This window comes from Megascapheus bottae, chromosome 1 (assembly GCF_031878675.1).
Source record: "Megascapheus bottae isolate mThoBot1 chromosome 1, mThoBot2.hap1, whole genome shotgun sequence".
Taxonomy (NCBI): Eukaryota; Metazoa; Chordata; class Mammalia; order Rodentia; family Geomyidae; genus Megascapheus; species Megascapheus bottae.
In genome coordinates, this window is record NC_143509.1 from 47,205,896 (window position 1) to 47,227,701 (window position 21,806).

The 21,806-nt window shown below is 36.9% G+C and overlaps 1 protein-coding gene across 3 annotated transcripts in view; it reads left to right on the top strand.

The window, feature by feature from the left end:
* Lpp (LIM domain containing preferred translocation partner in lipoma) overlaps window positions 1-21,806 on the top strand; it is a 641,447-nt gene that overhangs the window by 288,025 nt on the left and 331,616 nt on the right. For all 3 annotated transcript variants that reach the window (XM_090343772.1, XM_090343782.1, XM_090343791.1), the window contains one exon: window positions 9,700-9,812. In XM_090343772.1, the coding sequence (XP_090199898.1) occupies window positions 9,700-9,812 (113 nt within the window). The remainder of the gene's footprint in view (window positions 1-9,699; window positions 9,813-21,806) is intronic.

Here is a 21,806-nt window from a genome sequence, read left to right on the forward strand (position 1 = left end):
TAGTGTTGGAGTTTGGAGTAAATGTCAATACTAATTACTGTTTTGAGCATTATACATTGCTAATGTGCCATATTATCATATGTACCCCATAGTATGTGCTAACATGGATCATCTTGTGAAAGGTGAACATTTGATGTTTGAAACTTGGAGTGCTGCTATTTGCAGCAGTCCTGTGAAAACATGCAACCTGTCCAGAGAATTTCAGACGTTGCATGGTGAGCAGAACTTGCCACATTTCTCTGTGTCTCATAAGAGGTTCAGCCAATTATGAGCTTTTTTCCATGCAGAATGAGATCCTGTCAGTACTTTGGAAGCCCCAAGCAAATAATCCTAGGCCCTTGTTAAACTTCCAGTACTCCCCAACCACAACTCTACCATGCTAGCATGATTGCCATAGAAACAATGAGCCACATGTGTGAGTGTTTATTTCTGCTCTCTGTTCTATCCATTCTATCCATGGGTCTATGTCTGCCCTTTTGCCAACTCCACATGGTTTTGATTACTGTAACTTTGTAAAAAGTTGTGAAATCAGGAAACAAGAGTCCTCCAACTTTGCCCCTTTGTGAGATTGTTTTGACGATTAAGGCTGAATTGAGGAGGAATGGAAGTTTTCAATTTGGCTGCGATGTGGGAAAGTTCCTTGGAAGGATCATGGCAGGAAGAATGAAGACTTTTTAGAACATTTCTTTAGTCCACATGTAGTGTACAATACATATGCAGTGACTATTTTGGGGGGAGAAGTAGAGATGAAGACCATTCAATGAATTGGGCCAAAAAACTATAAAATTTAATGTATCTTATTTAGAGTCAATAGCCAGGAGTAAAAAGAATAGAATAAGGAAAGGTCTTTTTTACCTTTTTGATTAGGGAATTGTGGTGAATCAATAGAAAAATAGAGGGCCTAAGAGGGCTTGGGGTTAGCTGGTCCACTGGCAAGCTTATCTGAATTCTGTTGTGAGCACTAAGCTAATGGCTCCAGTTGGAGGTACTCTGCTAACAAACAGACATACAAATATGGAGTCTGTGGCATTCCATGATAACTGTGGGTCTTATGCCGCTTGTACATCACATATGCGTTTAGCATTGCTTTGCTAATGTAATGCATTTACCGTTACCATGGTGGCAAGAGCCAAAGAGAGGAAAGTGGTTGGGGACAGTGGCAAAATGAAAGATCTGCTTAAAGACAATTTTAGGCAGCTTCTGTGCCTCGCCTCAGCTAGCAATAAACAGAGTGCTAGATGCCTATTGACATGTGTTTTATTTTGATGTGCCTATTATTATTATTCGGGTTTGAAATCCTTAGCCCTTCATCTCTTGGAGCCTAATCTTCCTGTTCTCCAGCTGCGAGACTAATTCACCATCTTGTGTTGTAAACACTCGCTCATTTTAACTGATTACACCTCCAATGATTCTCAAATCACTAAAATTACTAATTGCTATTCCTTACACATCAAAGAGTGAATCCTGAATAATTAACCCCAAATAAAATTAGATGAATTGGCCCTTTTAATTAGAGTCCCTGCTGCTGTTTGTTCTGAGTTTCCTTTTCTCACTGTTAAGAGACTTTTAGAATGATTAAAACTGTTTAAGACTTAAACAGCCAGTGACCTTTTAGTACAATATAAATCCATGAAAGCAATATTTCAGCTAGCAGGTGGTGAAGTAAATTTTTAGAGCAAGTACCTGTCAGCTCCAGTATTCCCGTGGGGGGGTGGAATACATGCCAAAAAAACAACCACCTTGAAGTGAAATGAGTGTCTCTATTTGATTATTTTTAAAGCATTTATGCATTTGCTAAGCTTCAGACTTGATGAAATAGATGGCAGGGTAGAAGGAGAGTGAGTAATGGTTGGCATCATTTTATATAAATAGTAACAAGAATTTCTCAGTGGGAAGAGTTTGAAGTGCAGAAAAGATGTAGACTGGAGAAATCACAGGAGACCCTTATCCTTATGTAGCCATTCTTGCTCATAGGATTTTCTTCAAGCTGGGGAATGGGCCCCAACAATGGGAAAATGGAATTTTCTGACATTTCATTGCTTCTGATCTTCTGGCTCAAATTACCACACTATCCATACTGCTTTCAGTCTATATTTTGTTAGAAATAGTTCGTGGATTATGGTTCCTCTGCTGAAAATCTCTTGAGGAGTAAGGACCTTTTTTTTTTTCCCCTCTTCACATTTTGTGGCGTTATAGAATTTCTCCTAATATAAATCTGCCATGCATTCTAGTAGAACTGTCTGCAGTTCGAAGTTCAAGGATTTGGGATCACAGTGGGATTCATGTCTTCATTCTATAGTATTTGACAATTTACCAAGCTAATGGAACCTTCTCTACTTGTAAAATGATGTGCGTGGACTATTCGATGACTTCTATCAACAAAATTGAATTTATTTATTTAGCAATAAAATTTTAGTTTACATTCTGAAATAGTGTCACTCTTTAGAGAAGCATTGAGAAATATTATGTGAAAGATTTTTTTTTAATTTTACCCAATTTTGCCAAACATTGACTTTTTATAACCATAGTAGGATAACCAAAACTAAGAAATTAACACTGACACAACTTACTAACACAAAGACCACATTTGGATTTCATCAATTGCCCTATTTTCTATTCTAGGATCCCATCAGAAATGCACAGTCTATTTCATTTCCATGTCTATTTAGTCATGTGCAATCTCAGATAACTATAGTAAAGTTACCAAAACCAAGTAATTTAACACTGATATGACTTGCTGCCATGTATACCACTGTCTTTCCTGTTCTAGAATCTAATCTTTCTGTTTATTGTTTTTCATGGCCTTCAATGATACTTATAACAGGGATATACAAAAGTCATAAAGGAAGCCTGAAAAAAATTTTTTTGTGTCTTTGTCTGGACTGCACTGATTCTGAATTAAGAATTCTAGAATGAGGTGAATGCTAGTGGTTTATGCCTACAATCCTAAGAGACTGAAATCTGGAGTTTCTGATTTTGAGTACAACTGCATCAAAAGGTTTGCTAGATCCCATCCGCCCCGCCCCCACTCCATCAATAGCCAGCAAAACAAGGCTAGAGGCATGATTCAAGTGGTAAAAAACCAGCTTAGCAAGCATGAGATACTCAGTTAACACCCCATTAATGCCAAATTGGAGAGTAACTTAACAATAAAAATTAAATTACTGTCCTTTGAAGACAATTTCTGTGGAAAATAATTTGGAAACGGATATCTCTCGGGGGGAAAAAAAACAAGAAAGGAAGGAAGGAAGGAAGGAAGGAAGGAAGGAAGGAAGGAAGAAAGAAAGAAAGAAAGAAAGAAAGAAAGAGGAACTTTACCTATTTAGCAAAATTAAGAGTAAAGTTATGACCTGGAGAACTAATAACTTATCAAATAGTTTAGTCTTGTTGATAGTGCTCTGTCTTTTGGCAGTAAAAAACAACAGGTATACATTTCCTTCTGAAAAGGACTAACTTGAACGTAGATTCAATCTGATTTCAATTCAGTCACACGCGCACATTCACACACACACACATACACACACACACACACACACACGGGTTCATACTGTGTTGCTAATAACATCTTATTGCTATTTTCTGAATATCTTTTATATCATCTCTCTACTCTTGTAATGATTAATAAAACCGGAAGCCTTCTTTCAAAGTTCTTCTAGACTAGCACATAAAACGAAGAAATGTGCATTTAAGCAAAGTGCCAAATACCTCTTTTATAGAGGAAACCAGGAAGGAACAGTTTATTGTAATTGGTGATGAGGAAGGCTTATGCTATCACAAGATAAGAAATAATGAAATTAAATATTATTTTAAAGATTATTTTATCTTATTATTTTCTATTGTGATGAAAGCATACTTTTTAGGCCCTGTGTCTCTCCTTGTAGGGAAAGTAAGCATTTGTTCCCAGAAACCACCACAGGGTGATGTCCCATCTATAAAGGGAAGCGATATTTTCGTAAGATTCTCTCAGCATGCTATTGTTGTTTGCTAGCTTCTGTAGTGAATGATGATTACAGATTTTATTATTGTTTTTGTTTTCATGGGATGTTGGTTCATTATTAGGTTACCACCCTGAAAGTTTTATTTTTTATTTCATTTTAAAAAATCTGAAACATTTTACTTTTTAAAATTATTGGACTAAAAATATCTCATTAACTGCTCGAAGATTGATGCCCCAAAGTCATATCATTGCTACATCAACTTTTTAAAAATTTTAAATTACATCATTGTTATGTGGTGTACAGAGGAATTCCAATTACAGGAGTCAGGTAATGTGTACATTTCGTTTAGCACAGGGTCTTCTATTCCCTCACTCTCTCCCAGTCTTTCCCTCCCATCTCCACCCAACAGTTGTATAGTTCGATATTGTCAGTGTTCAGTGAGCTCTACTACTGCTCTTTTTCACCCCTTGTCTTGAGTTCTGTTCTCTCTCCCCAACCCTCCGGAAGATATACACATGTACACACCTTACATAGTGTAAAGAAGAGAAATGAACCAAAACAAATATATATACATACACACACACACACACACACACACACACACACACACATAAATAAATAGAGGGGACTTAAGTATTGCACTGTTGTGTTTTTCTCCCATGAGTACCCTCTTTTGATCTCACTACGGATGAGTATCTAGAATCCTGTATAACTTATCATATCCTAGTGCATTTTTAGATCTACTTTCCACATATCAAAGCCAACATGTAGTTTGTCTCTCTGAGCTTGGCTTACCTCACTTAGCATGATTTGCTCTAGTTCCATCTACTTCCCTGCAAATAAAATGATTTTATTTTTTTTAATGGTTGTGTACAATTCCATTGTGTATGGATACAACATTTTTTTTTTGTCCACTCATTGTGGAGCACCTGGGTTGATTCCATGTCTTGGCTATTGTGAATAATATGGTAATTAATGTGGTTGTGCAGGTGTTCTTATCCTATTCTGGCTCATAATGATGAGGGTAAATGTCTAGCAGTGGTATGGCTGCTTGTAGTGAAGGTATTTGAGCAACCTACAGATTGCTTTCCAGAATGGTTGTACTAGTTTGCATTCCTACCTGCAGTGCAGTAGTGTTCCTTTTTTCCCTAGATCCCTGTCAACATTTGGTGCTGTTCGAATTCACAGTATTTTCCAATCTTGCTGGTGTCAGTTGGAATCTCCAAGTTGTTTTGATTTACATTTCCTCACGATCAGGGACTCCGTTAATTTCATTGCCTGTTTTTGTATGTTAAAAATATATAACCTAGCTGTATGTCAGAGGCTCACCTTTCTACTCCTAGCTATACAGGAAGTTGAGATTTGATGACTGAGGTTTGAATCCAGCCTGGGTAGGAAAGTCCTTGAGATTCCTTTCTGAAATAAGCTTCCCCCCCCTCCAAAGTGGAAATAGAGCTGTGGATCAAGTAATAGAGTACCACCCTTAGGTGAAAAAGCTAGGAGATAACACCCAGGGCCTAATACCAGCACACAAAAAACGTGATATTGTTTGGTGTTTGAGTAGCAGTAAGCATCTTCATAAACTTGACTCTCTCCCTGTTTATAGCTGAACAAATTGTCTGGAGTTAACCAAGAGGACTGCTAAGTTCTGAAGTCACAGAGATTCTGTATTATCCAAGTATGGAGTGAAAATATCCAATTTAAAATCAGAGAGACGTCATCCTTTTTAAAGATAATAATTCTTCTTGCTCTTAATTTAAGAATCTGAAAGAGCATTTCAAGTGAAGTTATTTAGGAAGATGACAGCACACTAAATTTTAGCTTGGGTAAATATAGTGATGCATTAAAATTAAACACCGGGTTTGAGTGGATTCTGCGATTCACTTCAAAGTTTCTTCCTTTTGATTCTTAAAACATTCATATATATACATATAATTCATATATAATTCATTTTTATTGTAATGTAATTAGGTCAAAAGAGAGATATAAAGACTATACTTTTCCCCCAAAATCTCTAGACAATTTCCATTAAATTACAAGTTTATTGAAACGTAGGATCCTGCTATGCACACCACTTACTTTTTTCTTTTTTCATTAATATTTTCAGTTTTTTCATGTTTTTCCCCAATATATTCCATGACTCACTCCCTCACTAGATGTAAGTCTTTTCCCAAATGCCACATTGGTGAGGCATTGCTCAACATTTTTCCTTAAAACTGTAGCATCTTATGAGCATCCTCAATCCCATCTCCCTTCTCTACTTCTTCATAGTACTTATTCCCATGTGTTATTTTGTATCTTTCTATCTACTGCCTATCATCCTTCTCCTTCTCCAGTATAAATTCCATGGGAAAACCACATTCTTTCATTTTATTCATTTGTTTGTTCCTTTCTCCCAGGATTTATAACCATGCCTAACGTATAAAGGATTCTCTCTATATAATTAGAAGACTGAGAGAGATGTAAAGCACATAATTTTGATGGTGATATTACTTTCCAGTGTATAATTAACTGCAATTTATTTTTGAACCAATATCATATTGATGAAAATTCTTATTTTTTTCATTATACTGCATCGTGATGAACCAGCTGCATCATGCATTGATGCGTACTTTTTAGTATTTATTTATTTATTTATTTATTTATTGGTAGGCTGATTTGTCAAAAGTGTTATAGTAGAATCAAAGTGGATGCGTATGTGTATGTGGGTGAGGGATGTGTGGGTATATTTATGTGCTTTTACTGGCACTTAAACTCAGGCCTGGGTACTGAGTCCTAACTTTTTTTTTTTTTTTTTTTTTGGTGGGTCATGTGGCTTGAACTAAGCCTGAGCGCTATCCCTGAGCTCTTGAGCTCAAGGTTATGACCCTACCCTTAAGCCTAACCCCACTTCCTGAGGGTAATTGGAGACAAGTGTCAGGTTCTTTTGTGCCCGGGCTGGATTTGAACTTTGATCCCCAGATCTCAGTCTCCTGAGTAACTAGGATTACAGGCGTGAGCCATCATGCGGGTTGATCCCTAACATTTTTGCTCAAGGCTGTTGCTTTACCACTTGAATCACAGCTCCATTCGTGGTTTTTTGATGATTAATTGGAAATAAGTGCCACATGGATTTTCCTGCTTGGGCTGGCTTTGAACTCTAATCCTCAGATTTCAGACTCCTGGAAAGCTGTGATTACCTATGTGAGCCACCACTGCCCAGCTTCAAAGTTCATATTTTTGAGGATTTGATGCCTTTGTTATACTTTTAATTCTTCTATGAGGACTCCTTACGACTGTACCATTACCAATACAATGTTTTCTCACTGGTTAACAAATTAGTATTTTAACTGATATCGAATGGCTACATAAATTCATATAACAACATATAATATGATGTTTTGTTGAAGGTTTATATATGTGTAAGATCAGAGCAAGATAACTGGCATATTCATTATAGTAGTCATTTTTCTTTGTTTTATCATCACTATATTTAATTTTAGCCTTTACTTTCCAAAAAAAAAAAACATTCTGTGTTAGAAAATTAACTAGTATCAGAATTGCCCATTTGTGTTTAATCAGCTAAAATGGAAGAGCAATAGATTTATTTTTCTAATGTGTATTCATGTGTATTTTATACAAGCACATATATTCATACACCCATATTTATGTACATAAATACACACACATTCCCACACACAAAGTGTCAGAATCTATAGGTGTCTAGCATGAGGAGTAAAGAAGTGAATTGGAGGTCATTTAGAGGGCAGGGTGCCTCCTTTACTGGTGTGAGTTGTTGCTATTTTGGAAACAGTGATGACAGGAACCCAAGAATGGCCAGGCTTCCTCATGATAATGAGTACTTTTCCCAAAGAGCTCTCTTAGGAGATCAAAGAGCAAAGTGGGATCCAGTGCTTGATTTTTCTGTGGCACAGAGGCCTGTGGTTTCACGGCGATGGTATACAAGCATTGACATTAGGGATAGGAAGACTTATCCTATCCTATTTTCACTGTACCTTAATATGGGAACCTAAATGTTCAGGAAGCTGTAACCCCTGCAGGAGCAGTCTTGCCATTCCGCTCCTTCTCTGTGGAGTTAATGAAAAAAAAAAATAATCTTATACACACATAGGTGGCTTTTCAGTCCAGAGAGTCAGATGCTGCCTAAGTCTGAACCAGGTACTAGAAGCAAAAGATTGTCTGGAGAGTTCTTTATAAAACAGAGCTATTGGCACAGTGGTACACACCAGTAATCCTACCTACTTGTAAAGTGAGGCAAGAGGATGACAATTAAGGTTAAGCTGGGCTACATAGTAAGAACCTGATTTCAAAAGAATTAAGTAAACGCATGTAAAGTTGAGATCCTTATGGTAATAGTAACTCCTCTCTTGTCAGAGAGATGAGTGAAGATGGAATAGCAACAGCACCTTGTGTAAATCAAAGCAGTTTTATATTTTTCATTATAAGCAGTGGCATAAATAAGTTGAGAATGTTTGGTGGATTAAATGAAACGTCAGCTTAATCTCTTTTCTTGATCTGTTTTGTCTTGCAGTGTTTGTAAAACATGACTCAGCTGAACATTTGGAGATAACACATTTCTAGGCACTTGAACATATCTCTGATTAGCATGTTTATGTTATTTTTTTTAAAGTATAAATAAAAGTTAGGCTATGGGCCCAGAGAAACTCAGGTCTGCTTCTAGTCCCTTCCAGAATGCTGGACTACAAGCTTGAAATGCAACTGTGAAGTTTCCCAAGGTCGACTATGAGTTGAATTCCCCCCCCCACACACACCCCGACCCCACCCTGGCCCCATCCAAGGCACAGTCTGCAACAGGGGAAAACAAAACAAATAAACAAATACATAAATTAGTTAAAAAATAAGTGAAATCAATAAATGAGTAACTTTAAAATTTATGTCCTAAAGTATATGTTTTTTTTTTCCCATTCTTGCTCTTCAGTTACAAAGTTCTGCTTCGTAGAGACAATTTGTCATTATAAATTTCTTTGGCATCCCTTATAAAGATTCACCACGATAAGCTATTTGTACATGTATAAACACTGTTACACAAAGAACAGTATGATTGCTTCCTGGATTTCCTGTAACCTGAGTTTGGGATTTACATACCTACATTGTCTTCCCTGCCTACAGTGTACTTGCTTTCTAGAGCACACTGTTCAAGAGCTGTTTTTCCACCTGAAAATAAATTTATGCTAATGTGCAAAAATTTTCTTATGTTTTCATAACTAGTATCTTGCATTTTGTTTACAGAAACACAATTTTTTAAATTTCTCTATTTGACTCATTTTTTTTTTTATGTCAGTCGTGGGCTTTGATTCAAATTTTATGGAAGGCAGGCATCAATTGTTACACAGTTTGGTATCCCTAGCTCTTGTTCTAGGCACATTATCTGCTTTTGCTTTGTGTACTGAACCCCTTTAGATTAGTTCTTATGTGCCCCTCTTTTTTTTTTTTCTTTCTTGTTGTTCTAGGAACTAGCCTCTAGCTAAATGCTTGCTAAATAAGCTTGCTACTACTCAGAATTTACTACGAAAATCTCTCTACCACTTTGAGATATCTAATCTGCATCTCTCTCCTCTGAAAGTTAAGTTGATTAATTAAGTGGAAGGGAGCAATGGTAGTGAATAACTGCTCTACAAAGCAAAATAAAACACGTATCAAAGACAATTTCAATAGAATAAAAATGCCAGCAAACACTTTTTTAAGGAACACTATAAAATTGCATCCCTACTAATTTCATATGTGTATTTTCTTTATGCAGGTGATTTTCTTCCACCTCCTCCTCCCCCTATAGATGACCACATTGCCCTTCCATCTGGTTCTGGAAACTTCCCGCCTCCACCACCCTTGGATGAAGGAGCTTTTAAAGTACAGGTAAGATCTACGATGGAAGTCATGCTTATAAGCCATGGTGGGAGGCTTCTGAATTCAGTGGTTGTTTCTGTCTCAGATAAGGATTTATCCAGAGCCTCTAGAGAGCTTTGCCTCTTACATGAAACAGAGGCATTTAAATACAAAATGTCTAGTCAAAGCGTCTCAGAATTCTGGTAGCTTACATTTAGAAGTCCTGGAAATCCTTTTACTTAACTAATTTTGTTCCAAAACCCAAAGAACTATGTGTGTGTGTGTGTGTGTGTGTGTGTGTGTGTGTGTGTGTGTGTGTGTGTGTGTGTGTGTGTGTATGTGTTGAGGAATGATGTTTGGAAAGTTTGTACTTTATTATTCCAAGGACATTCAACTAGAACTAAAACAAAAACAAAAACAAAAAACACCCTTCCTTCAAACATTGCATTCTAAACAAGTAAGGCTCTTTAAGACTTTGTGAGACACTGTGGCTTCTTTGTGGATCCACTAACTTTCTAGCAAAAGCAACTTCAGAAATCTATAAGGTGATCCACTATGAAAATGCATTGAATTTATACATCTGTGAGTATATTTGTATGTTTGAATGTATGTACTGTGCATCAGAGAGTGTTGATTGCCAAGAAATCAGGACTGGACTGGAAAGTGACATTAAAAACCAGTTCTCAGATTGTGATCCTAAGAGAATGATGTCAAGCCATTGACATTTTGGCTGGAAGATGTGATTCATATCAGGATAGAAAACAAATGTAATCATAGAACTACCATTTTATTCTTAGATGTGATAAGGTTAGGATCGATATATGCAAAAAAAAATAGAGTCCTTAGGTTTTACAGCAACATCTGAAATATTTTCCAGATGAGATGAAATGCAATCTAGTGTTTGCTTCAAAATAATAAGAGTAGGAAACTTCTAAATTAGACCATAAATGGGAATAAGCTTACTTATAAATTGCTAACTTGTGTGTAGCCTTTATTCTGTTACTCAGTCTTTCTTTGCATGTGCTTCTCAGAAAAAGTAGAAGACCCAAGAATTAACCGTCAAAATTGTTCAGTTTATTGTCTTTGTTTCTTGCACTTAATTTTGGTTGCAAGTTAGGGAATAAATTATTTGATCTTTCCACAAACATTCTGATTTTCTATGTAGGCATTATTCAAGTACTAGAAATTCTATACCACAAAACCCAAACACACTTTGCTCTTATGGGAATTATAAGTTCCAAGGACAGAAATGAAATGGAATGATCACTATGAAGGACCTGGACATGTACTGTGTGCCAGGAGAGGTGGAAGGGGTGGGAAATGCAGTTTGTGCCGTGCTAAGGGGGAGTTTCTGGAGTAGGTGTGACCAGTGTGGGCTTAAGACAAGAACAACAAGGGATAAGCCACATAACTTTCGTGGAGAGCATATTTTTAGGTAGCTAATGTTGAGGAAACTTTCAATAGTATTTAAATGAGTATTTTCTGTTTGTAATTAGTAAGTTGTAATAAATTCCATTTTAGCAAATTCAGTTTTGTGTCTGGAACTTTTAAACAGTAATAAAATTTTCATGTTTTGAACATGATTTGCAGCAATTTCTGGAATTTCTTTTTGTATAAACTAGGAAAGTCTGAGATCAGATACTAGTAATGACAAAGAGTGCTAAAAACTTTATTCTATGTAGAAAATCCCTGGGTTAAAAAAAAATACCATTATTTTCCTGACAGATTTCTTTTTTTTATGCAGAATCCTATCTTTTTTTTTTTTTTTTAGATTTCTTTCTTTATTTCCTTTCTTCCCTCCCTTCCTCCCTCCTTCACATTCCCATTCTTTTCTTTCTCTGTACTGTACTGGGTTTTGAACTGAGACCCTAGTGTTTTCTTGTCAGATGCTCTACTGCTATTATTTAGATAAGGCCTTGTTTTGTTTTTGTTTTTACAGCAGAGTAGCGTATGAGTACAATAACTTTCTATTTAGCTATTTCTTTCAACCTTTCTTTCTTCCTCCCTTCCCTTCCCTTCCCTTCCCTTCCCCTTCCTCCCTCCCTCCCTCCCTCCCTCCCTCCCTCCCTCCCTCCCTCCCTCCTCTCTCTCTCTCTCTCTCTCTCTCTCTCTCTCTCTCTCTCTCTCTCTCTCTCTCTCTCTCTCTCTCTCTTTCTTTCTTTCAGTGGTACTGTGGTTTGAACTCTGTATCCCACATTTGGTAGGCAGGCACGACACTGCAAGGCCATGAATCCAGCTTTTGTTTTTGTTTTTGTTTTGTTTTGTTTTGTTGACTGTTTTTGAAATGGGATCTTGGTTCCCCTACTCCTCCCTTGGCTGCAATTCATGCATTAGATACTTCTCAATGCATGTGACATGTCAGCATGACCAGCTTCTTCTCTTGAGATGGAGCCTCAGGGACTTTTCTAAGCTGACTGGGAACCATGATTCTTCCAATTTCTACCTCCCAAATAGCTGGGATTAAGGCATACTACCATGCCCAGGTAAGGAGTCTGACATGCTTGCCTGGCTTGGGCTTGATCTGCCACCTGTCCAACCTCAGCCATTCAAGTAAGTAGAGTTAGAGATGTCTGTCACTGCCTCTCGGTTAATCACTGTGTTTAAACACTTCGAATTTTCCTTTTATCTACTTTTTACTCACATTTTCTTGGGGAGTGTGTCTTTGCAATTTGTTTAATATATGTAATTTAAAAATCCACATGTTCTAATTTCTTTCTTAGATTGCTAGGGTATTTATTCTATTGCAAAAACAGTCTCTTCCCCAAAGTTGTGTGACCTTGTAATAGAAGTCTTACTGTTGGGAAACTCAGTGAACATCTCAGTGTACTATCATTTTATACCCGTTGATATAAAAATGTTTTACAAATAGGTTGTCTAAAACATTCAGATATTTTGGTGTTATAGCAAACTTTATTTAAAAATGAATAATAGCATGGTTTTTTTTATTGAAAAATCATTGAATCCATAAATACTTTTGCCTCTTAGTTTATTTATGTTCTCTTTATTTTTTTCCCTTTCAATCAGTATTATACAACTTTTATTGTGGAGAACTTGCTTTGTAGAAATTATTTTTGGTGTTTTATTTTCTATAGCTTTTTGGAATTGAATTTTTTTCTTCATTTTTGCAGCACTTTGCTTTTATCATATAGATGTATTGCTAAGTTTTGTAGGCTGTTTTTGTATAATACACTTTTCCCGAATTTGTTATTAGTTCAATAAATTTATAGATAGTCTTTGGTCTCTCTCTCTCTCTCTCTCTCTCTCTCTCTCTCTCTCTCTCTCTCTCTCTCTCCCTCTTTCTCTCTCTCTTTCAATCTTGCTCTCATATTCTCTCTTTCTCTCTCTCTCACACACACATATTATATTGTGTATAGACAAGGATGATTTGACTTTCATTTCATTTTCAAAATTCTCTTTTATCAAACTGCTCTGGCTAGAACTCTCAATCCCATGCTTAATACAAGTGGTGACAGAGACCATCCTTGTGAGGCTTTCATGAAATTACAAAAAAAAAAAGTCCTTTGAATGTGGATTTTGTTCTGGTACATGTACTCAAGCCAGGGCTTTGTTTGTGAAGAGGAAGGAAGTAAACAAAGTGCCTGTTGCCATGTTGGCTGATGTTGCCAATAAAACAGAAGAGAAGAAGATACAAAAATGAAGTAGAGTTTGCCAAATGGAAAAGGACAAATCTCTTATGATGAGTGTATTATTTTTGAGACTCTTCATATGGAAGATGGTTGGGAAGTGAAACGAATGGGCATGCCCTTATCTGTGTAGTGGTGACCCAGATGTGGCAGAGATAGGTGCCGATATGGTCATATGCCACCTTAGATATAAGCTATATTATATCCTAAAGTCATCTGATCACTGAAGAAAAGTTTACATTTTTTCCTCTCTGGTGAAACCTCAAGTCTCCGCCAAGTTCAAATTATATCTGGTAATTGTGTGTTTTTATGTAGAAAATCTGTTTATGTTTCCAGCCAGATTTTCAGATGAAAGCCAAAAGAATGTCTACTAAGTGAGACTATAAGAATTAGAATATATTCAAGGCTGAAAGACATTATGGAGATGGCACTGTACAGTCCCTGCTATCAGATGACTAGATCAGCCTTTTCAAGTACTTGCTGAACAAATTAATTTCCAATCCTCCCTTTCGGAAATGGGAAACCTGAAGCCCAAGGAGGTGCAGCTCTTGTAGTTTCTCACTGAGCTCTCAGTGAAGTGGAGAAATCTTGACTCTTGGCCTTGATCTTCTTCCCAAGGTACCAGATGGTGCATGTCCTTGCTTTTGCTTTAGTCTTGTATCAAGCTGTTGTATCAAGCTGTAGGGTTCTGAGATCAGAGTAGGAAATTAGTGATTTTATCTGGAAGAACCAGCTGCTACTCGAGTTTTTGCTTGATCCTTGCATTTCTGATACAATCTTGATCCTGCCTTTTGCAATAGGCAAATAAATATTTATTGTGAAGAATTTTTCTTTTGAGAATTCCTATTTTTATGGGCAGTGATGACTTAGGGGAGTCCTCTACCAGAATCAATTTGACTGTATGCCAGTAGATTTGGGGATGACTCTCTGATAGTTAATTTATTGAAGCATTTGTTCTGCATTCATTCGTTGTAAATGAATTATCCCCAGTAAGCAAATACCTTTAATGGGGATTATTGGGACTATCAGTCACACTTTGATTTTATGCAACAGTTGGTTATTTCTAGTTTTTGTCAGCAAATATAGGAAGATATGTAACAGTATTTATGATAATTACAAAAGGGCAGACTGTTAAGAAAATTAGAAATTCTACACTTATTTCCCTTTTGAATGTTTGTATATATAGTATTTATATATGTATATATCATACATACATATGTAAAATATTCAAATTTTAATTTATTATTTATGTGTAATGAGCAAATGATTCTGAATTGTTTGGTAGGGTGTCGTGAGATTCTTAAGGACTTACTTGCTGACACTTGTAAGGTTTGAATTAGGACATTTAATATTTAACTCTGTTCTTTTAGTTCTTCCCTTCCCCTCGCCTCCCCTCCAGTCCTCTTCTCTCACCTCCCCTCCCCCTCCTATTCTCTTCCTCCCTCCCTTCCCTCCCCTCCTCCCCTTCATCCTCCTTCCCTTCCTTCTCCTTTCTTCCCTCCCTTCTCCTTTCTTTCTGACTGCCTTCCTTTCTTTCCTCCCTTCTCCTTTCTTCCTGTCTTCCTGAATTCCTTCCCTTCTTTCCTCCTGCCTTTTGTTATTAGGGATTCCACCTAGGATCCCCAGATCTTGTTAAGCATTTTTTTGTTCACAGGTGGTACCATACCACTTGAGCCACATATCCACTTCTGGCATTTTACTGGTTAATTGAAGACACGAGTCTCTAAGAATTTGTTTGAATGTACTGGGTTTTTACTACAATTCTTGAATCACAGCCCCCTGAGTCACTAGAGTTATAGTTGTGAGCCGCCAGCTCCAGGCTCTGCTGGGTCTTTGCTGTTGCATCAAGGGAGATGATCCTGTTTGCTAGTACGGATTTCAGTTTCTCCCCCTACAAAACAGACAATTTATGGACCACAGGCTGTTACACATATTAAAATTGCTTTATATTGAACTAAAATGTGTCCCTTTACAGTTTCCTCACTCTGACTTCATTCTCCTTCTCCTGCCTTCATGTAAAATGATGCATGGTCAAAGGAAGGAGCAAGACAAGAGAGGGACAAGTTCTCATACCTCAAGGCATAGTTGTACAAACATGGCTGCTTTTCTTTTTTTACCCAGTCCTGGCCTTGAACTCAGGGCCTGAGCACTGTCCTTAGGCTTTCTCAGGGCTAGTTTTCTACCACTTGTTCCATAGCAACACTTCCAGCTTTTTTTTTTTTTTTTTGCTATGTATGTGGTACCAAGGAATTGAACCCAGGTCTTCGTGCATGCTAGGCAAGCACTCTACCACTAGGCAAAACTAAGAACATAGTAAGAATATGCTAACATATATAACTACTGAGGTGAAGTGGTGGCATGGGCCACTATTGTCAGAACCAGAACCAAATGGCCAAGCAAAACTTTAATACACTGCAATGTGATTGCCCTTTCTATAGGGAATAAACATAAGCTTATCTTGTTCTACAAAATTAAACCGAACAATATGATTATAGGCTGTTTTTATTCCATCAAGGCCATTTGCCTTATTCCTTTTGGGTCAGCAAGCCCTAGCTGATTTGTAGATTGGTTATTGTTCTGGCCACAGCAGAAACAGCAGTAGCCACAGGAGCAGGAGTAGCCTTAGCAGCAGCTTGGTATGTGGTTATCTCCTACATAGATGGTTTGCATATGTAGGTCAGTGTGTGCTTAGCAGAGCTGGATGACTTCTGTTGCAAGTTCTGGCTCTGGTCACTGTGACTTCCTTGAAGTAAATGTCAAAGTTTCCTGTTTACTTTTCCTTTGAATTGGCCCCCATTGAGTATTCTGATGAGAAGAGAGGGGAATTTTGCTGTCTGTGTTAGTTAAAACATGTTTGACAGTAGCAGGCCTAGCTAGTGTTCTGTAGGGGAAGGTCTACTGTTTCTCTAATTTTGAGTGTTTAGTAGCTTAGAATGTCAAAATCCTCTCTTCCGCCCTGCCTCCCTGTAGCTCTCTGTGTCTATGTCTCTCAGTGCCTCTCCTCTCCTCCCTTTCCCTCCCCTTCTACACTCCTTTCCCCTCCCCTATCTTTTCCTTTCCTATTTTCTTCTTCTATCCTTTCTCCTTCCATTTCCTCTTTTCCCCTTCCCTTCCTTTCTCTTCCCTTCCCAACCTTCCCCTCACCTTTCCTAACCTCCCTACACTTCCCTCTTCTCCTCTTTCTTTATTTGGAAAAAACAAAACTATTTCAATCTTTTATTTATTACAATAATACTATAATACTAGCTTTTAGACTAGTCATTGATTTCCTTTTATGTATTCATCTCTTAAATTGTGTGAAAAACCAAAATGAATTTATACATCATAGTCAAAAAATGTTAGCTTTCATATTTCCAAAAATAATTACTTTTACTGAGATGCATATTCTTCTAAAAGCTTTCAATTACTAATTTCACTTCAAACTACGGAGCTCATGTTTCCATGCTTTATAGGACATACCTCATAATAAGAAATTTTTTGAGTGTTTGTTTTCCTGGGAATGTTATAATTTCCCTCTCATTTTCAAAGATATTGTGCTAGGTATAGGGTTCATGATTAACAAGCTTATTTTTCCTTTTATCAATTTGCAGATATCAACCTATGGTCTTTCTGTCTCCGGAATTTCTGCAGATAATTCTATTAAATCTCTTTTGATTTTGCTGTGGCTCTCTCTTGTTGATTTCAAATCTTCACTCATTTTTGTTATTATTTTAGAGTAGTTGTATAAAGGAGTTGCTATTGAATAAAAGTTTATGAATATAATGCATCTTGATCATTGTCACACCCTTGAACACTGTAACTCATCTTATTGCTTCCTTCAGTTTTCTTAATTTTGTAAGAGATTCATTGAATTCTGTCTTAGCACTAGAGTCAGATTGCAAGCACAGTGATTAAGATATATTGTATTCACCATGACTTAAAGATAATATTAAAAAGAAACATATATATATGTATGTGATATGTTTGTATATATGTGTGATATACACACAAACACACACACACACACTGGGGGGATCAATTGTGGGGGTTGAACAAAGGACCTGGGTGCCATCCCTGAGATTTTTTGTTCAAGGCTAGTTTTCTACTACTTTGAGCCACAGCATTGCTTCTGTTTTTTTTTTTTTCCTTTTTAATTGGTAGTTAATTGGAGATGAGTCTCATGGACTTTCCTGCCCTGGCTGGCTTTGAATAGAGATCCTCAGATATCATCCTCCAGAGTAGCTAGAATTACAGAGATGAACTACCAGCTTCAACCTTAAGAAAAAATATTCCTAAGACTTTCATTGTGATAAATAATATACATGTGCACTTATAATGCGTTCATATCATTCATTATATTTCGTTTTCTCCTATCTACATTTTGGTGTATTTCAATTGTGTGTGTGTGTGTGTGTGTGTGTGTGTGTGTGTGTGTTTCTGTTTCTTATCTCTCTTCTTTTTTTTTTTTTTTTGTGGGTCATGTGGCTTGAACTCAGCCTGGGTACTGTCCCTGAGCTTTTCAGCTCAAGGCTACCACCCTACCCTTGAGCCAAGCCCCACTTCCCATTTTCTAGGGGTTAATTGGAGATAAGAGTCTCAGGTCCTTTTGTGCTCTGACTGGCTCTGAACTTTGATTCTCAGATCTCAGCCTTCTGAGTAGCTAGGATTACAGGTGTGAGCCATGGCACCTGGCTTCTGTCTTCTCTTTAATGATATTTTTTCACCTTCCCTCTCTCCCTCCCTCCCTCTGTCCCTCCTTTCCTTCCTTCTCCCACTTTCTCTCTGTCTTCTTTGTATTGTTAGTTATTAGCACATATTCAAGACAACCTGCTTGTTATCAGAAAGACTGTTGCATTTCAAGCATTTTCCAGTGAAAGTTAACTAGGCCCTATCTGAAATGGTATAGGAGATGAAAAAAGCCAAGAACATAAACTCAAATGGTAGTATACTTGCATAGAAAGTTTGAAATGCTTAGTCCAATCCCCAGTGCTGTTCTCAAAAACAATTAAAACAAGAGCTTTCAAGACTCCCGAGTAGACTCATTCATTTTCATTTTTCAGTGACATCTTTATAGTTGCTGAAAAATATCCCTTAATATTTGATGAAGTGGTCATTCTTGAAATTACATTCTTCTCCATATGTAGCCTTTGATTTTTTTTTTCATATCTGACTTTACTTTTATTTGGGGGGTTATTATTTTCTGTCTCAGTGAAAATAATTGAATTTTAGGGGGAAATTAAGTATTAATAGGAACTTATTGTTTTCCCAGGGCCTGTGTGGCAACTGTTCTTGTTTTGTTTTGTTTTGTTAGTTCTGGGGCTTGAACCTAGGGCTTGGGCTAGCATTCTACCACTTGAGCCACAGTGCCACTTCTGGCATTGTCTGTTGTTGTTGTTGTCAGCTGTGGAGCTTGAACTCCAGGCCTGGGCACCGTCCCTGAGCTCTTCAGCTCAAGGTTACCATCCTACCCCTTGAGCCACAGAGCCACTTCTGGTTTTCTAATGGTTAATTGGAGATAAGTTCTTTAGTGCCCAGATTACATGGGAGCCACCATACCTGGGCTGCCTTTTTCTTTTACATTTTTTTTTTAAATGAGGAATCAAACACAAAGCTTCATGCATGCTAGGCAAACCCTTTACCACTATGCTGCATTCTAATCCTTTACTCCTTTTATATATGTATGTGATTATTGTTAAATGTGTTAGTCATTAATATCTTTTTCTGAAAATAGGAAAAGTAAAATATCCAGAAAAAAGTTGTGGGCATTTGGACATAGTGGGAGATAATGCCACTATGACAACTGCCTCTTTTTCTACATGCCTCTGATCAGAGCTATCAATGATCACATCATAGGTTCCTAGTTTTTGGAAGACAAGCTTTTTCATTACCCACCCTGGGTCTTGTAAGCTATGTGCCAGCTGTTCCACGAATACATGCACATTTGCTTGCCAAGTTGTTTCCCTTGGAAGTTGGAAGCCTTCATACACTTCAGAGATCCCAAATAGTCACATATTCTGCCAGTAGAGTGATTGTCTGGGTGGGCAGACATATTTCTGTTGTTTCTTACATTTCTCCCCTCCGAGAATATTTCCCTCCATTGATTTTCACTAAACAGACCTCTCTGGATGTCCTTACTCAATCTCTGACTATTTCCTTTCTCTTTTTGTTATCATACCCTCCTTCTCTCCCTCCCTCCCTCTTTTCCTCCCTCCCTCCTCCCTTCCTTCCTTTCTTCCTTCCTTCCATAAATTTAGATAGTTCCCCTCACAGTTCTCCCTTTGTCCTCCTGTCTTTTCTCAGTAGAAATCCAACTTCTAATGTAATCAACTTCAATACTTGTTTATCAGATCATACTTGGCACAGAGCTTTTGCTTCTGCAGTGATTTTGTCATTTATTCATTGGCTGTTTCCACAGGGAAAACTTTCTGTCTCTTTATATTCACTTGTATCTTCTTCTGTTTGTCGTCTTGTTTTAACACATATAGTCAGGTGCAAGTACCTCTATATTTTCTAGTTGATGGTCACTGTATTGTTTTTGTTTTACTATATCCATCAGTAATATCTAAATGATCCTGAGATTTGCTTCCATCTGTTACTGTCCATCTTTTTACTTCATTCATTCTTTATTTTGCAAATATTCAATTATCTTGCTTTGTTTCTTTTCCTTCCTTCCTTCCTTCCTTCCTTTCTTTCTTTCTTTCTTTCTTTCTTTCTTTCTTTCTTTCTTTCTTTCTTTCTTTCTTTCTTTCTTTCTTTCTTTCTTTTTACATTCTAGCTGCAAAAATCTTAACTGCTTGGTGTTTACAAATTACTTCTGCATTCCAGTGACTCATGCCTGTAATCCTAGCTGGGCAGGAGGCTGAGCTCTAAGGATCATTCTTCAAAGCCTATCTAGGCATGACTGTCCCTGAGATTTTTACCTCTAGTTAACCACCAGTAAGTCAGAAATAGAGCTGTGGCTCAAGTGCCAGCCTTCAGCAAAAAAAGCAAAAGGGCAGAATCCAGGCTATGATTTTGAGCCCTGGGACTGGACCAAAAAACAAACAAACAAAAATAAACCAAAAACATTTACACTCTCCATGGCTTTTCATTTTCTATGACATTTCATTTCTTCTCTTATTTGAATTTTCAGGGTTTCCATGACCTATTCTATATAACATAAGTAATTTTTACTCTTTTGAAGCTCATGTCTTTTATGTGAACCTTATATATCAAGTTATTATTGTTATCATTATTTGCTATTTAAGGCAGCCTTCTCTGCCAATCAAGAATTCTTTTGAAAATCCTTCCTCATTCACAGTGGCTCAATAGCTATGTACATATGACTATATAAAATGATGCTTATGGAAATGAACTCCAAGAAATGGTAACAAGGCTTTTTTAGTGTACTTTGATTTATTCCCTGTAGATACTGTTTTTTGCTTTCTCTATCCATTGTCTTGTATATAAGTTTATCTGATTTGGAGAAGGGAAAGGAAATCACAGAAAAGGTGATATTCTCTAGACACTCTGTTGGAAATGAACTTTATAACTTGGGGAATTAGGGAGGGGAAAGTGGGAGAAAATGAAGGGAGCGTTAACACTGTTCAAAAAAAATGTACTCATTACCTCACTCATATAACTAACTACTCTCTATATCATCTTTACAGTAATTTTTTAAAAAAAATCTTTCCTCAGTTTCTATTTTTCTTATGTATATATGACCTCTGTTGCATATCCTGATCTTTCATCTTCATTTTTATTCTTAACTGAGTTGTGTGGTACAGTTAGTTACAAGAACCCAAGCCAGATCTGTTGCTAATAAGCACTTCTCTGTTTCTTACTATTGCCTTTTCAGAAACACATACAAAATGGAAATATCACTAACAGTTTCTTTGAAAATTCTTGCAAGGGTTAATTAAGATAATGAGTATAGTCTATGCACTAATATCTGCTTCATGAAGTCTCTTATTAAATCAATGAATAAGTAATGCCATTTGATTTTTTTCTTCTACTTTGTATATGCTTTTTATGGAGTAATATAATTATTTCATGTAGATTAATCTTGGCAACAAACTATGTTACATAAGAATAGACTTGCAAAATAGCATGAGGGAATTCTGTAGAAATCATTTAATAACACAGATCATACATTTTCCTGATTACCTGGTCCTAATCAAGCTAATCCTTTTAATAAAGATGAGATTCAGGCCTCTATTTCTTAAATGAACATTTCAGATTGACACAGTTATTAAGAAAGCTGATCTCAACCACAATTAGAAGGTCCTGGAATCCCTATATATATACTCTTTCCATTACATCCTTGGATGTAATGTCTAAAACTTGGATCACAATTCATATTTACTCATTGTTCTCATTCTCCTGTGAGGATATCTAGTAACTATCCTATTTAATAGTTGTT